The 17,261-nt window shown below is 37.4% G+C and overlaps 2 protein-coding genes across 3 annotated transcripts; one reads left to right on the top strand and one right to left on the bottom strand.

Moving 5' to 3' along the window:
• Positions 1-1,416: 1,416 nt before the first annotated feature.
• LOC137740246 (vacuolar cation/proton exchanger 3-like) lies at positions 1,417-5,658 on the bottom strand. 2 transcript variants are annotated; one of them, XM_068480094.2, is made up of 14 exons: positions 5,412-5,658; positions 5,051-5,163; positions 4,780-4,933; positions 4,432-4,680; positions 4,273-4,340; positions 4,002-4,030; positions 3,606-3,802; positions 3,284-3,496; positions 2,997-3,131; positions 2,757-2,873; positions 2,610-2,663; positions 2,384-2,500; positions 2,083-2,179; positions 1,417-1,904 (listed from the first exon to the last, which is right to left on the bottom strand). In XM_068480094.2, exons 3-14 carry the CDS (start codon positions 4,864-4,866, stop codon positions 1,876-1,878), a joined length of 1,392 nt encoding a protein of 463 aa, XP_068336195.2. In that variant the 5' UTR covers positions 4,867-4,933; positions 5,051-5,163; positions 5,412-5,658; the 3' UTR covers positions 1,417-1,875. The 2 variants fall into 2 exon arrangements, with proteins under 2 accessions (XP_068336195.2, XP_088555940.1); XM_088699814.1 differs by lacking the exon at positions 5,412-5,658 and adding an exon at positions 5,309-5,399.
• A 6,830-nt stretch (positions 5,659-12,488) lies between these two features.
• Positions 12,489-17,218, top strand: LOC137739854 (uncharacterized). Its single transcript, XM_068479576.2, has 7 exons — positions 12,489-12,625; positions 12,718-13,761; positions 13,914-13,983; positions 14,645-15,063; positions 15,206-15,275; positions 16,002-16,181; positions 16,821-17,218. The coding sequence occupies exons 2-6, from the start codon at positions 12,734-12,736 to the stop codon at positions 16,152-16,154; spliced, it is 1,740 nt and encodes a 579-aa protein (XP_068335677.2). The 5' UTR covers positions 12,489-12,625; positions 12,718-12,733; the 3' UTR covers positions 16,155-16,181; positions 16,821-17,218.
• The last annotated feature ends 43 nt before the right edge of the window (positions 17,219-17,261 follow it).

Here is a 17,261-nt window from a genome sequence, read left to right as displayed (position 1 = left end):
ACTAAAAATGATGTCTAAAAATTAGTTTCCTTACCAAAATCATTGGCTTTTCCAATTGGTCGATTTTATAACTTCTTGAATTTTTAAAGTTTGAGTTGGAGTTGCATCGTCTTGATTGTCTCGGTTTTGTCTCAAAATCTCAACTAAATCGATTGCAATGTAACAATTTCAGTTCGATTTGATTTTAACAAATATCCCTAGGAAAATCAAACCTAGCTTATTTTGAAAGATTTGGTTTGATTTGGAACGGGTGGTTTGGACATGAGTGAGTTGAGTCCACTCTCCCACCCCTTAGACCAACTCTAACCCTCGGAGTAAGTTCTAAATTTTCTCTTCTATTCCCCACCCCCCCCAAAACAAAAAAACAATTTCAATCCTACCCTTGTTCTAAAATTGGGTAAAGTGTTAGAACCTAAAAAATAACCCAAATACCAGCCAAGATTTAATCCAAAATTAGTGGTGGAGCCCACATGTGAGAGCGAAAAAGATGATGTGAAACCTAAACACCCAAAACTCATTATCGGACATGCCCAATGCGCCATGCACAGTACCAGAGGGACCCCACCCATGTGGGCATGTCCCCTGCGTGTCAGATGACATAATAGCCTAACGACTAGTTTTGTGATCCAACGATCACATTTAAATGGGCCATTGGTTGATCCAACGGTCCACATTCAAATATATATATTTTTTATATTTATATATTTATTGAATCCAACGACTCAAATCAAATCTAATGGTAAAAAAAAAAAAAAAAAAAAATGATCTAATGGCCCAAATTTAAATCCAACGGCTAAAATTATTCAAAAAAAAATTAACTCAAAATTCACCCAAAAACTTTATAAATACCTATGCTTATATAGAAGATGATTGAAGGTTGGCGTTTCATGTGTGTAGGTTTGTGTTTTATGTGTTTCATGTGTTTTGGTATGTGTTTCGTGTGTCTCATGTGTTTCATATGTTTCGTGTGTTATACATCTCTATCATGTGTTTTGTATGTGTTTCATATGTGTTTTGTATGTTTCATGTGTTTTGTGTTTATACATCTCTATCATGTGCTTCATGAGTTTCACGTGTCGACTTAGTGATTTTTTAATATTTATCGGAATTTAAATATTTTTAGGTTAAAATGTTCATAAAATTAAGTTAGGATAGCCTACATTTTTTTTTAAAGTTAATCGAAAAAAATAGCCTAAATTCATTTTTTAATAATCTGGGGCTAAAATTTTAGGCTAGAAGGGTTAAAGCAGAAAAACTGTTTCTAGTTTAAAACCTAAATTTTTTGGGCTAAAAATTTTAGGTTTTACTCCAAGGGTTACAAATGGTCTTAGTGTAGTGTAGATATTATCGTTTGTCAAAATAAAACAAAAAACAACTATACGTAATATAACAAAAAATTATCCTAACATGTAATTATCCTAAAATCGACATGCCATCAACTTTCAAAGGGTAAATTACAATTTGTACCTTCAAATTTTGGTACAATTATAAACTCATACCTTATTTTTAAAGCATTACAATGTCATACATCCTTAATTTACTGAATCTTTTACATTAGACTATTAGCATTCCTATTTTTTTGAGCACCAAATTTAAACTTTTTACCCTATAATATCCGTCTCTCTCTTCTCTGCTCCAATGTGGCATTGGGATAGAAATACATACATCCACTGGCTTCCGAGTCAAAGTAAGGGAAATAGCAACACATTCCCGGGCATCAGGTGTACAAATTTCAACATGGAAAACTATCCGGCACTACCAAACAAGTTACTCTTAATCGTCATGATTCCGGGAGGCCAGCCGGCAAAAACCTCGCTTCTTCAGTACATGACATCGGCTTTGCGCATTAGTTGATCACCCGCTTCGATGATTCAGTTACTGCTTCGGGTTCTGGGGCTTATCCTCTGCAGAGAAAATGTGCGTCAAGTCACAAGTAAGAAACATACTAAACACAGAGAGATAATGTGCTGCATTCTGTTGAATTGAATATGCAAGCAGAAAAAACAATCGTTCGAAACTGTAGAAAGTCGGATCAACTATCCACTGGCCACTTGAGAGAAAATTAAGGAGGGGAGAACTCACGAATCGCTTTAGGATCTCTATGTACAAAGAAGCTTGCAGCGACGATAATGTAGCAAAGAATGAGCATTAGTCCTTTGAAGTAATTAGATGTTCCCTCCTGCAAGTTCAATTTCAGTCCATTTAAACACATTACACAAAGGAAAAATGGTCGCTGTAGCGCCCGCTGACACTAGGAAACACGGCACTAACCCTGAAATTCATGTGTATCTAGTGCGTTTGTGCGCAAAGAACTTGGAAGTATTTCCTATAAAAGCAATCAAGTAAGAAATCGAAAGATTTATGATTTGCTCAAATGACGAACCTGCAGCATGAAGGCTACCACCAGAACAGTTATGAAAAGCGTTGCTGTCTCAAACAGTTGGAAATCTAAGTCCATAGGGCACCCCATGCACCACCCAACCACAACACAAAATGGAATCTGCAGCAATCGAAAAGGAAACCATCACGCCATCACATTTATGCACTGTAGAGATAAAATCATCGTGAAATGTCAGTGTAAATGCATATGTATGATAGATGGTACTCACTCCAAACATTGAGATCTGCGTTGATGAGCCTATCGCCACTCCCAAAGTAATATCCTGCATCAAACGTTAAGCCAAAGTTAACAAGGAAGCGATGATAAGTCATGAGCGATTGTATTTATACATGGAACCGACGGGACAACCACTTACAAGCTTGTCTTTCATGGCAAACATAACAGCACCGGCGTGCTCTGCTGCATTCCCAACAATTGGGAGCAGAATAACACTGATAAATGCAACTGGGATGCCCATTGCAAGAGATGCACCCTGAAAAAAAATTACAGAAACAACACGAGATTCCTCACTACAAACCCAACAAGAATAACTAACAAATTTCAAATCATCCAAAATCGGAGGAGGATAAGAAAATGATTTAACAAGACATGTTACCTCTATAGCGTTAACTAAATATTCCGAGAGGACTGAAATCCACGCGGTCAGAATTGATAGCCATATTACGGATTCCCACTTAGTGATCTCAGGGGCCTCTTCCTCATCTGAATTTTCTTCGGTTTGATCGTCTGTCTGGTTTTGAACCAAATTCAGATACGCCATTAGATCACATAGAGGAGAACTTGCATAAACTCCACTTAATCAAATTCATCACACTTGAACAGTGAAAGCATAAGAATTAGTAACACGGTTTGAGGTCCGTATTGGCGAAGACTTGTACCAACCTGATTAACTGGAATATACAAATTATGCTGGCTTCTCAATTGGAAAAACAGAAATGAAGCATAGGCGACAAGCATAATGCAGCTAGTGAATCTCGAAAGGGATAACTCAGACTTCCCATAGTGCAACTCTGTCCGAGTAGAGTGCAGTACTGCTGGAAAGAGCAGACCCATGACTGCCATCAATAGCAATCCAGAGTTCACTCCAGCAGTTCCCTGAGAATATAGACATTCTGAGCTTTATTTGCAAGCAAATGAGATGGACAATAGAAGAGCGAAAATAAAACCGATTAAACAAGTGCTCCTTTTTCAGACGAAAATATACCTTGTTGAACACTTGCTCCGTCTTTGAATGCACAAGTCCACCTGCAAAGAATGCACATCCAAGCACGAGCAACATGTTTGACAGGATTGAGCCCAGTAAGGACTGTTGAACAACACGAATCATGCCGCGTTTCAGAGCATAAATTGATATTATCAATTCCGTTGCGTTTCCAAAGGTGGCATTTAAAAGACCTCCAACTGCAAAATTAACAAATTGATAATTTTACTATCATAATAATCCACAAAGTCCATTCTGAATATCCGATGCTATTTTACTGAGCTCAAAACCAAACTTAAAAGTTTTACGATACCCAAATCCTCAAGCTTTTCGTAAAACCTAAAGATGTAAATGTAACAGGGAATATAAAAACGGGTAGTTGTTTTAGCAACAGCTTACCTGTTGGTCCAGTATAGCAAGCCAGCTGCCTGCATCAAAAGAAGCCAATATGTATTAGGTACTCTATAATGCACATTAACTGCAAAGTTGGCATGGATGTCGGGCTCAAGTGGGAGCGGAACAAACGCTAATATGCTACAATACGGTAACAAATGTTGGTTCTCTAACACATCAAGTTACTGGAAATGTTCAGTCAAGGCTGTTGGATTCCTACTTGTAAACATTATGTTAGCAAATAAAGAAAATACAAAGGGAATGCAAAAAGTCTTACTCTGTTGCGTATCCTAATCGCTCAGCCAAAGGTATGATTCCCAACAAGCTTAAAAGAAAGACCCAACCCTGAAATGCATTAAGAAGAATCAAATAACCAAGCCTACAATCGTGTGATGATCCGAAAGATTCACACACAGAAAAATATAATGAAACTCACATGATGGCCGGTTAATTTATCAACAACGATTGCCAAAGGGCCAAAAGGCATGAGCAGGTTAATTTTGGCAGAGAAAACTACAATCCTGATGCTGTCAGCCACACTGTTCTTCAGAACATGGGGACAACAATCATTTGCACCACCAGAATATAGAGCTCTGAGGGGAGCCTCATCCAAAGAATGTTTTTCAGGACCAACTAGGCTCTGATCCTCGAACTCAAACGCTGATTTGGATTGCGTTGATCCCATCTGTGGAATCAAAATCTTTGTTACCAAAAAATTATCACTGGTATCGAAGGAAATGCATGCCTTTGATACCACATACAACTAAAGGATTAAAAAACTGACCTCAACATGGGAATTTATTTTTATTGTGGATGCATCGTTGTTCCTGCTCTTGTTGTCGTCGTTGTTGTAACGGTTATCAGAATCCATGAGGTGGAAGTACAATTCTATGCCAAGAAATCAACAAGAATTCCATCGTCGAACACGAGCAGAGTCACTGTTTCATCGCATTCTCCACAATGAACACATACATAGAAATAAAAATGTTCCATCTACAAATTCTATGCCTATACATATACTCATAATACACATAACATCTATGTATAAGCTCTACCTGTTACTGATAAAGTACATATCGCAGACCTGGGCGTAAGCAAGTTGTTTACTGCAGTGTGCTTCCCTTCTGCACCCAAGTTCGATTTCGAATCCCCCTCCCTGTTATTTGGTCTACATTAAAGTATCCCTTGAATCAGAATAAAGCCCATATGAAAATTTTGTGAACAACGTGAATCTAACAACCCTAATAAAAAGAAAATCACGCATCAATACATATATATATATATATATATATATATATGAATTTATTCTTAACCTGTTTCAAACAGAACCCTAATGAAATTCTGAATAAGAACACAAAAATTTCTCAGCCCCAAGAAACAAAACAAGAACAAGGATCGTGGAAGTATAGAGCTAACCTTGTGGTCTAACGTGTGTGTATATATATTTATATATTGATTCTCCAATGTGAACACTAAAAAATCAGATCCAAAAAAACATGCATGTATATGTTAGCAGCAGAATTGTAATTTAATTTCGTTTTTGTGTAAAAAAAATCTGGGATTCCTTCCAAACTAAACAATGAGACTAATGGAAGGCAGAAGATAAAAAGCAAAGATTCAAGGAAGGTAGTTATTAAGTGCAAATTTGCAAATTGATGGTTTTGATAAAAGAGGAAATTAAACAGCTTTGACAGATATACGTGAAATATGGTCCACAGCCATCCGTGGGAACCCGCCATTTTCTCCCTAACAAATATCATTGTCTCTCCTTTCCTATTTTCAGACATGCACATGCAATGATTTCTTTTTCTTCCGTTCTTTTCTTTTTCTTTCGATCCAATCACTTTAATTTATTCCGTTCTCATAGGAGAAAAAACGTTTGCACCGTTGACACCGACCAACACCGACCAATCCCGCCAATCTCAAATTTGCCATATTAAGCATTATATATAGGAATTTCTTTTAAAGTGACTGAAATATTGATGAAAGTGTTTTTTCAGTTTTAAAGCATTTGAAGTGAATTGTGGAAGAAGCTTCATGTCACATTCCAGACCGGCTCCATCGTAGCACGATATTGTCCGCCCTGACCACGTCCTCACGATTTTATTTATGGAAACTCACATGAGAACTTCCCAGTGGGTCACTCATTTTGGGATTGCTCTTACCTGATATCGCTTAACTTCGAAGTTCCAATGGAACCCGAAGCCAGTGAGTTTCCAAAATGCCTCATGCTATAGGAGGTGGGCATGTACATATAAGGCACATCACCCCCTCTTCGTTGGTCGACGTAGGATGTTATAATCCACCCCCTTAAGGGCCCGACGTCCTCGTCGGCACACTCCACCGAACGGCAGAGTGGCTCTGATATCATTCTGTCACATCCTAGTCCCGGCTCTGCCATAGCACGATATTGTCTACTTTGGGCATCGGCCACGTCCTCATCGTTTTGTTTTTGAGAACTCACGCGAGAACTTCCCAGTGGGTCACCCATCCTGGGAATGCTCTCGCCCGAACTCGTTTAACTTCGAAGTTCAGATGGAACCCGAAGTCAGTGAGTTTCCAAAAGGCCTCTTGCTATATGTAGGTGGGCATGTACATATAAGGCACATCACCCCCTCTCCGTTGGTCTATGTGGATGTTACAATCCACCCCCCTTAGGTGCCTGACGTCCTCGTCGGCACACTCGCACCACACGGCAGAGTAACTCTGATACCATTCTGTCACATCCCAGACCGGATCTACTGTAGCACGATATTGTCCGCCTTGGGTCCTGCCCACGCCCTCACGATTTTGTTTCTAGAAACTCACATGAGAACTTCCCAGTAGGTCACCCATCATGGGATTGCTCTCGCCCGAACTTGCTTAACTTCGGAGTTCTGATAGAACCCAAAGCCAGTGAGTTCCCAAAAGGTCTTGTGCTATAGGAGGTGGGCATGTACATATAAGGCACATCATCACATCGATCAACAGAGAGGGGGCGATGTGCTTTATATGTACATGCCCACCTCCATATAGTACGAGGCATTTTGAGAACTCACTGGCTTCAGATTCCATCGGAACTCCAAAGTTAAGTGAGTTCGGGAGAGAGCATTCCCAGAATGGGTGATCCACTGGGAAGTTCTCGCGTGAGTTCCCAGAAATAAAATCGTGAGGGCATGGCCGGTGCCCAAAGCGGACAATATCGTGCTATGGCGGAGTTAAGACTGGGATGTGATAGAATGGCATCAGAGCCATTCTTCCATGTGGTGCAAGTGTGCCGACGATGTCATCGGGCCCCTAAGAGGGTGGATTGTAACATCCCACATCGACCAATGGAGAGGGGGTGATGTGCCTTATATGTACATGCCTACCTCCTATAGCACGAGACTTTTTGGGAATTCACTGGCTTCGGGTTCCATCGGAACTCCGAAGTTAAGCGAGTTCGGGTGAGAGCATTCCCAGGATGGGTGACCCATTGGGAAGTACTCATGTGAGTTCCCAGAAACAAAATCGTGAGAGCGTGGTCGGGGCTCAAAGCGGACAATATTGTGCTACGGCGGAGCCAAGACTGGGATGTGACACTCCAATTATGTGATTTTTGTAAGAAACACTGATTAGTTCCAAAAGCACTTTTATCGAAAGTGTTTTCAATTATTTTAAAAGCAATTTCATAATAAAATTTGGGCTGAGCTGCGTAATTGAACAACCACAATAATTTGATATCAAATTCAACACGTACCTCTACTTATAAATGCAGAAAAATACAACTTGAATGTAAATTGTAATACTATATAAGTATATAGTAACAAATTTAATTTTTGATTTTTCAAGAAAAGTTATGTACTTGTGATCCAATTGTCACTTAGTATGATGATCTAATAGTATTCCTCTTCACTTGTAAGTGAGAGGTATTAGGTTCGATTTTCGCCAAATACAAATTTGAACCACATTATTATCAACCGATTATGAGACAAAGTACACCCCACTTCCCATTAGTGTAAGATAATATCGGCTCAAAAAAGTAAAAAAAAAAAAAAAAGAAACAAAAAACTTGTGAACCAGCTTCCTCCAAGATTTTGGATCACCAAGGTAAATTCTAATGTTAGCTAATGTTAGCTTCCCTGCAATTTCAAAGTGAGGGCTATTGTCAAGTTTTTAATCATTTGTATTTTAATATATTTTTTATAGGGCGATAATCTAGCCAACTTGAATTTGGATGCAAGAGGGCGGTACTATGTTGTAGCATTAGATGTAATCCATGTCTACACGTGTCTAATAAGTTTTAGTTATTGCTGAGCTATAATTTTGGATGAGGTTATGTTTAGCCCTTCCATTTAGAAATTACCCTATACCAATTTATTCAAACTCATGGCCCTCCAACAACAATCAAGGCCTGCTTGTAAAAAAGAAACAAAATCTCTTCTTATGAATTTACTCACGCAAAAATCAAACTCATGTAAAAAGAATAAATAACAATCAATCTCTTAATATTTATTTAAAGATATAAATCAGTAAATGCAGATACGATCATACAATATCATTTTACATTTCACATTAAAACCAAAATGAAAGATTGATCGGAGTACAACAACAATCAAACTAATTTTCAGTTCCACTTAAAACAATTGTCATATTTGTTGGTGTCAAAATTAAACCTGCATGGGCCATTTGGTACTATACTATAGTAACACAAACGACAATCATCTCGGTCTCTCTTGTCTATGTATATATCGAACCACTTAAAATTATTTTGCCACGCAAAAGTGCAGTAGTATAGCGTACTGTCCCATACGTTAGGTCGAAAGCTAAATTCAAACCAATCATGAAGGGCAAGCACTTTTTCACCAAGATCATCATTTTTGGATTGGCAATGGACGGTTAGGGCTGAGTTTCCGCCCAAATCATTTGTCACTTTTATGTGTCTTCTCGAACCTACTCCCGCACAATACATGGTCATTGTGAAAAATAAAAGCAGCACCAGCAACAATGTGGTTCCAGTGAACGAAGCCATGCTAGTTTTCCTGAAGAAATTTTATCTTGATGGAAATTAAAACTGATGCACAAGTATGTGCACAGTGCACCTCGTTCTTTTGTAGTTGCTAGTTAAGGTTTCTTATGGTTTCACATTTGGTATAGTGACCTTTTTTGGAATGCTATGGTTATGGTAATACATGAGGTTCATAGAACCTAATAGATTAGGACCAAACTTCATGGATATATACAAAGAATCAGGGATAAAAGATAAGAATTATGGTGCTGGCTGAATATTTCCAAATCTGCAGTAAAATCCTTCTGCACAATTCTAGCTAGGTATTTTTGTTATTATTTTTTTTTTATCGAACTAGGTAGTCCATTACCAAATGGATAAATAAAGAAATTATAATTCTTGCAATCAATGGAGTTTAAAATTTTTACACCACACGGTTCACACCATCTCTCTTATCCCTTGTCCTCCAACAACTTCCTTCTAAGCACAAGGGCCTCCTTTGGTATAGAGGACTAGATAGGAATGGATTATCCTCCAAATTCAATGTATATTGATGATAAACGAAAATAATTTTTTATATTGAGACGATTTTAAGGGGATTAGATTTGAAGGAAACATCTTCATTCTAATCCTCCCATTTTAGGAAAGATTGGAATTGATAAGTTTTCTCTGACCTTCAAGTTTGCCCTTATTATTTTTTCTTTTTTCCTTCAACCTACCCTAAAAATAGTGGCTAATACCCTCCATATCAAACAAGGCTAGTATATATGTATGGAGGTTGGCATGTTAGTGCAGGAAAGCTCTACCCTTCACATCTTCCACAAGATAATAGCTAGTGAATAAATAGTGTCATATGTTACAACAACATACGTATGACATTACATAATTATATGCATGAAATGCATGTGAAATGTCACCATAAACTTTCAAAAATAAATGAATATAACAATTGAACCCTTATAATTTATTCCCGATATAAATTATTACATGTGAATACTAGTTCATCTTCCATTACATAACCTCCAATTTAACCATAGAAAACTAGATTAATTGACTTGATTAACTCCACATAAAGCATTTGCTGTACTTTTGCTCGTCCCAGTCGTACCTGCACGGAGCAGCTGTGGTAACACTCCAGTAACACTGGCTACAATATACTTTCTCTCTCTCATGATTATATATTTCGAACCAATGCGATGCACCTGGCCACTCAAAACTGCAATCAAACCTCGTTATGGTGATAAAGCTAGGTTTGAAGTGGAATTCAAAGGAGGCGTTCGTTGCGAGCGTTTGGAGACCAAGATCATCGTCCTCGGATTTACAGTGAAGCTTGAGGGTCTGGCCCCCCTCCAAATTATTTGTGACTCTAACATGTCTTGTCTTGAATGCATCACAAATGGTGACTGTGAACAAAACCAGCGTGACTAGCAGCAGTGCTGAACTTCCATTGAACCAAGCCATGCTATATTGCTTGTTAATTTGAAGAAAATTAAATTTTAATTCTCTGTGAAGAAAAAACACCAGAAGAACTATGATTTTATAGTTGCCAGCTAGAGGTACCACTACCATCCACAAGGTCTCGCATTTGCAATAGTGCTTTATTTTGGGCCAGGTACATTTGCTATCAAGTTCTTGATTATAAAATTTTGGTAATATACCAAGTAATGGTGATATTTATTACCCCATTTATCATCTTTCGATTAATTTAAATTTCGATATATGTGTAATGGATAGATACAAATTTTAAAATTTAAACTTATCTAATGGTAATAACTAGGCTGGTCAGCATTACCACTTAAAGGGCTGGTTTGGTATTGCTGTGCTTTGAAAAAAAGCTGCTTCTGCTGTGCTGTGAAAATAAGCAGCTGTGAAATAAAGCAGTAGAGTGTTTGGTAAACTTTTTTGTAAAAGTGCTTTTGAAAGAAAAAAAGCAGTATTATAGTGTTTGGTAAACTTTTATGTAAAACAGATGTGAAAAAAAACCAGTTTTTCAAAGCTGGGTTTTGCAGCTTCTTGTTTTTGGCTTTTTTTCATCCAAAACTGTGAAAAAAAGCTGAAGCTGAATGTTTACCAAACACAAAAACAGCTCCCAGCTTTTTTTGATACCAGCTTTTTTCAGAATCACCTCAGTACTAAACCAGTACAAAGAGTGGTGAGAAAAAATCCACCATAAAATTATTAGTAACAATCTTGTTAGAATAATTTACAATTACAGAAAGAAATATAATTATTTCATAGCAATGATTTTAACTAAAAATGTTGAAGAGCTTTAATGTGTAGTTACCATGTAATTAAGATCTAAATTCTACAGACAAAATTATCCCGCTTGGGAATTTTCTTTATACCAGCAATATTATTCTTCTTTAAGCCTGAATTAAGCTGGAGAAAAAGAATTCGAATTTAGATGTACAATAAACACATATATATTCTCTCTATTTGATTTTGAAAATCATGTACAGTTGGTTAGGAACACTAGGAAATGATAGGAACAAGGACATAGAAAAGAAAATGATAGCTACGTAGATGAAGTATTACTGCCTTCTTTTAGCAGTATTTTCTCTAGTTATAAGTAAGAGAGATCATAAGTTTTTGACTAATGTGGATGATGTGTTCGATAAATTATTATGACTTATTTATTGTAGAGACGGACTTGCATGACATGAGTTCATCGCTATATAGCGTCCTGTGCCAATAGCACAAATATATGTGTTACCTTTTATACATATGTCATTGTGTTATGGGCACGAAACATCACCGTAGTAATGAACTCGTGTCATACATATTGTATAGGCTCCTTGTATGACTTTACTCAATTATTCGATGAATTATTAATTATAACTATCTCATGGCTCATATTCTTCAACTTTAATAGTAGACTATTGTCCAATTATAATTAAAAATGAATGATAAGGGACTTGTAGTTTATTTTATCATAGAATTCTCTATCGCACCCAAACTCACAAGTTCGAAACCCTCCTTCACAATTTTACTTAATAGAAAAAAAAAAAAAAAAAAAAAAAAAAAAAGGTACTGGATGAAGGGGAATATGTAAGGCAAGATGAGATCATGCAAAAAATTGAACAAAAGAATTCGGGCCAACTACATTTGACCGTGTTGAGGTTTGTAGAGTTTCAAAATGGATCATGAAATTTCAATTTTCTCATTTTACATTATAATATATTAAAATCATGTCAATTTATGTTCTTGGTTGGATCAATTGTTTAATATTTTATTAAATTGATGACATAATAAATGTGAGATTCTTATAAGAGCTAACGTGCAAATCCATTTACATTATATTGATAAATTGTTTTTATCAATTTAATAAAAGATTAGATAATCAAAGAAGCAAAAGGTGTAAATTATAAAACTCAAAACTTCAAAGTTTAATATAAAAACTAGAACCTCGTGATTCTTTTTTAAAAATATCAAATTTGAAGGCAGTAAAATGGAGCTAGCTCAAAATTTTCATACGAAATATTCTCACTCGGCAAAATACCTCATCACTAATACGACGTCGTATCACTATCTTGCACAGTACGAGCGCATGGTCGCACCGAGAGAGCTTCAAAGGAAGCGCAAAAGCCGGACAGTTTATCCTCGCCCCCTCCCCGCCAAAACCTCCACAATTTCAACTGCAGCGCCGCCTCGAATCTTCCCTCAGGTGGGTTTCTTCTAAATTCCTCAAATTTCAAATATTTTCCCTCTTTTTCTGCAACAATTTTGGCGGATTATGATGCTGGTGTGAGTTCTTAGTCGGACAATTTGAACAATGGGTGTTGAAGAATCTATGGAATTGGATGGATTGTTAGAAGTAGAGAATTGTGTTAAGTGTGAAGATGGTGGTTCTGGAAGTAGGAAATTGTTGGTTTGTAGTGAGAAGGGATGCCCAATTGCTCTCCATGAGGAGTGCATGTGTGCAAGGCCTGTTTTTGATCAATTGGGAAAGTTTTACTGCCCGTATTGCGCGTATAAGCGGGAGTTTTTTCGGTGTCGGGAGTTGGGGAGGAAGGTAATGGTGTCCAAGAGTGTGTTGTCTAAGTTTATTGATGCAGGAGAGGGGGAGGATTGTGGGTGTGAGGAGGGCGGGCGGGGTGGTGTTGAGGTTCGGGGTCAGTCTGTGGGAGTAGAAGGAGGTGGAGCTGCAGAAGGGGGAACGGACCAGAGGAGGGAGATTGAAGATGTAAGGGGTGAGGAGAGCATAGATGAGGACCCTGATGAGGAGGAAATTGTTGAAGAGACACAAGAAGAGGATGCAGAGCCAAGAGAAACAATGAATAACGACAATGCACGTGATGGATTAGACCGAAAAGATGAGGAGGATTGTCGAAGGGTGTCAGAGGAGAGCAAGGGAGGAAGTGATGATGAAGAACAAGAAGAGGAGGCAGAGCCCCAGAGTGGTTGTTGTGTACAAGAAATGACGAATAATCACAATGCACATGGATTATTAGACCAAAGAGATGAAGAGGATGGTAAACGGGTTCCTGAGGAGAATGAGGGCGAAAGTGAGGATGAAGAACAAATGCAGTCAGTAGAAAAGGAGGTGCCAGGAAATTCAACTGTTGTGTCTGAATCTGATGAGTTAGATACGGGGTCTCCACTAGTGAGGAAGAAGCGTTTCAAACAGAAGAGTAAAAGGATAAAACAGCCTCAAAATGTAGCTTCCTTAAGGACAGTGCCCTCTCCATCAAGGGAATCATCATCTCGTCAAACAAGGTCTGCAGAGGAGCATGCTAAAAACCAAAATGGGAAAGCTAAAACCTTTTCCAAGAAGGAAAGAGAAAATCAGGAGTCTGCAAGGTGATCATGAGTTATGTTGTCAATTTTATGTCTATAGTTTATGAGGTTATCAATGTTGTTTGATATGTTTTATATGATAAGAGTAGATGGAATGATTCGATATTCTCAATACAATTATTAATTGGTAATCATTTATTTCTCCTATTATGCAGAGACTTGGTACTTCCTAATGTGAAGGGTAAGAGATTAAAATGGACAGATGAAGAGATAAAAATGTTGAAGGTATTGTTCTTCCTGATTTTCCAGAATATGTTTCGTCATTTGAAATTTTATCAGCTAACTATTGTCTAGATTCCTTCCCAACAACAGTATGACGATGCCTGATTTCATCTCTCAAGTTATTAAATTCACCTTTTTTTTGCTAAAACTAGAAACTGATACTGCCTTGTTCGGGTGGAAAATTTGGATTAGGAGTCAAAGTCAATTATCATACATATTGCTATTATACCCTGGATGAGAGGATATATTGACACGGCATGCACTTTAGGAAATGTGGAACAAAACAAGCTACAAAATACAACTCCAAACCAATCTTTGTTTTCTCTGTGTCAATGGCGAAACTGTGACAGTCGGTTATTTATGCCCACATTAGGACTTAAATGTCAATGAAGAAAAAGAAGCTTAAAGCACACCTCTATAAAAATTTCAACTTCTTTGTCTTTTACATAGCCTTTTAAGTGCTGACTCTCTCTCTCCCTAACCTCTATCTCTCCTTTGGATTTTGAAAGAATTTTTGAAAAAAATTGCAAAGGTAAATAAGAAAAAGGAAAAAAAGTTCGCTGGCTAGGGATAAAAAATGCTGTGCATGACTCATTTGAGTTCAGTACTTTCATGTGATTTGTTTAAGTAGTTGGAATCTAACTTAAGTAATCTTCGGCTCCAGGAGGGAGTGAGAGTTTGTGGAACATCAAACGGAAAGATGCAGTGGAAGAAAATTTTGGAATATGGTCATAAAGTGTTTCACAGAACCCGTGAACCAGTTGATCTTAAAGATAAATGGAGGAGGAGCTTGGGGAAAGAAAATAAAGACAATGCACATGATGGATTTGACCAAAGAGATGAGGAGGATGGAATAAGGCTGTCTGAAGAGAATGAGGGCGAAGGTGAGGATAAAGAACAGATACGATCAGTAGAAAAGGAGGCGCCTGGAAAGTCCACTGTTGATTCAAAATCTGAAAAGTTAGATACTGGGTCTCCTCTGGTGCGAAGCAAGCAACTCAAACAAAAAGCTAAAACGAAAGAACAGCCTCCAAATGCTAAAACCTTTTCCAAGAGGGAAAGAGAAATTCAGGAGTCTTCAAGGTGACCGTGAGTTGTATTATCAATTATAAGTCTAGTGTTTATGAGGTTATGTATGGAGTGTGGTATGTAACTATGAAAATAGTCATTTGATATTCTCATAATTACTAACTGGTGGTCATTTATTTCTCCTATTCTGATGCAGAAACTTGGTACTTCCTAACGGGAAGCGGAAGAGATTAGATTGGACAGATGAAGAGTTGAAAATGTTAAAGGTATTTGTTTCTTGTTGGCTTCCTGCCTTTATGGAATAGATTTATCATCTGATATAGTGTCAGCCAATTATGTCGAAATTCCTGCCAAACAGTATCGTGAACCTGATTTATGTCTATTTATCAAATTTGGCAACAATTAGAAACTGTTACTGCTGCGTTCTATGATACACTCTCCCATTCTCTTTTATTTAGGAAGGAAAACAAATTGGGTTAGGAGTTTAAGTCAACTATCATAGATTTTTCTACATACCTTTGATGAGTGGAAATTTATATTGACATATCATGTGCTAGATCACGACACGCGTGTTTGGAAATGTAGGACAATCTACAAAATACAACTCCAAACCAACTTTTTTCTTACTTGTCTCAACGGCGAAACTGTGTCAGTGGGGGTTTTTATGGGTAAATTAGGTCTTGGTATCAATAAAGAAAAACAAGCTTAAAGCATACGTATATTAATGATATAAATCACTGGCCGTGTCAAAGTTTTCAAATTCTTTGTCTTGTACGTAGCCTTATATATGCTGAGTTGTTTTTTTTTTTCCCCGGACTGTGAAAAGTTCTTTAAAAAATTTATTTCAGAAAGTTGCAAAGGTAAATCAGAAAGAGGTTAAAAACTTTGCTGGCCAGGGTATAAAAATGGTGTTGCATGAGTGAGTTGAGCTCAGCACTTTCTCCTGATTTCTCATGTAGTTGGAATCTAACTCAAGTAGTCTTTGATTCCAGGAGGGAGTGAGACTTTATGGAACATCAAATGGAAAGATGCAGTGGAAGGAAATTTTGGAATATGGTCATAATGTGTTTCATGTAACCCGTCAACCAGTTGATCTTAAGGATAAATGGAGGAGGTACTTTTGCGAAAAAGCTAGAAAAAGGTGAACATCACTTTGGACTCGCATAAAACAGGTAACTACAGTATCCATAGTTCATTTATTTTATACTTTTGTAGAATAAATCTGTGGATCAATATTTATGTAGGTTTTTAGGTTTCTATATCATATTTGAGCACTTTGGAAGCAGAAGGGTTTTGGGTTTGCCATAATAGTAAAGATATTGTAGCTAGTCTTTCTTTGTTAACCACGTGCTCAAACTATATTTATATTCAAATTCGAAAACTGGCCACTAGATTATCCACAGATGTGCGTCTGAGTAGAATGATTTTGTTATAGCTAGTGCCAAAGGACATTGAGTAGTATGCTTCTAACTTTCTAACGGTTTGGGATGCCTCGAAACCTTGTAACAAGTGGTATTAACAATCTTATCTTAATAGCCTGCAAAATCAAATTATAATGCCTGCACCATTCACTTATCGTCAATTTCTAGCCTTCGATAGAAACCAAGGAATTCAAGCAGTAATTATTAATATTATCCCAACTTTTTGTCAAGTACATGCAACCCTGTTATTTGAGCTGTCTGGTCTTATGCACGTGGTGTAACCAATTCACTCTCATATCCTAAATTCCTCAATTGAAAATTGATGCCTCGGAAGCCAATTTCTTGTCTATAACATTTACTAATTATACGAAACTGATTGTGTTTCTACAGGTAATGGCAATGTTGGTCAAGAATGTGCTATATGTGTGCATTAGAACGGTTGATGAGTGGGATGGAATCGACCAATTTGTACGTCAAAGGTAATTTATGTGGTCGGCATTTCACTTCAACCTGGTTTTAACAAAAGCACGGCATTAAACCCAAAAGAAAATTCATCCTCAAGGTTCAAAACGCAAGCATTGTTATGAAGTTGCCGAAACTTGTCAGCCAAGGAGCTTCAGCCATCGAGGATTTCCTTTCGTAGATCACATTAGGACCTTTTTCACTTGTGTAGTTTTACATAAAGGATGTATCAATGTCATAATCTTGAAGTTTCAGATACCAAACTCTGTGAACATGGGTATGATTACGATGTTTCTTGAGCAATAAAGTGTTCTAGTTTTTGAGCATCACTTTCCCGAGTGACTTCGTAAGGTATTGTAAGATGTGAGG

The sequence above is a fragment of the Pyrus communis genome, chromosome 9 (genome assembly GCF_041283825.1).
Source record: "Pyrus communis isolate YQ-2024b chromosome 9, ASM4128382v1, whole genome shotgun sequence".
Taxonomy (NCBI): Eukaryota; Viridiplantae; Streptophyta; class Magnoliopsida; order Rosales; family Rosaceae; genus Pyrus; species Pyrus communis.
The sequence above is the reverse complement of the archived record's forward strand: the minus strand, read 5'-3'. Positions and strand labels throughout refer to the sequence as shown.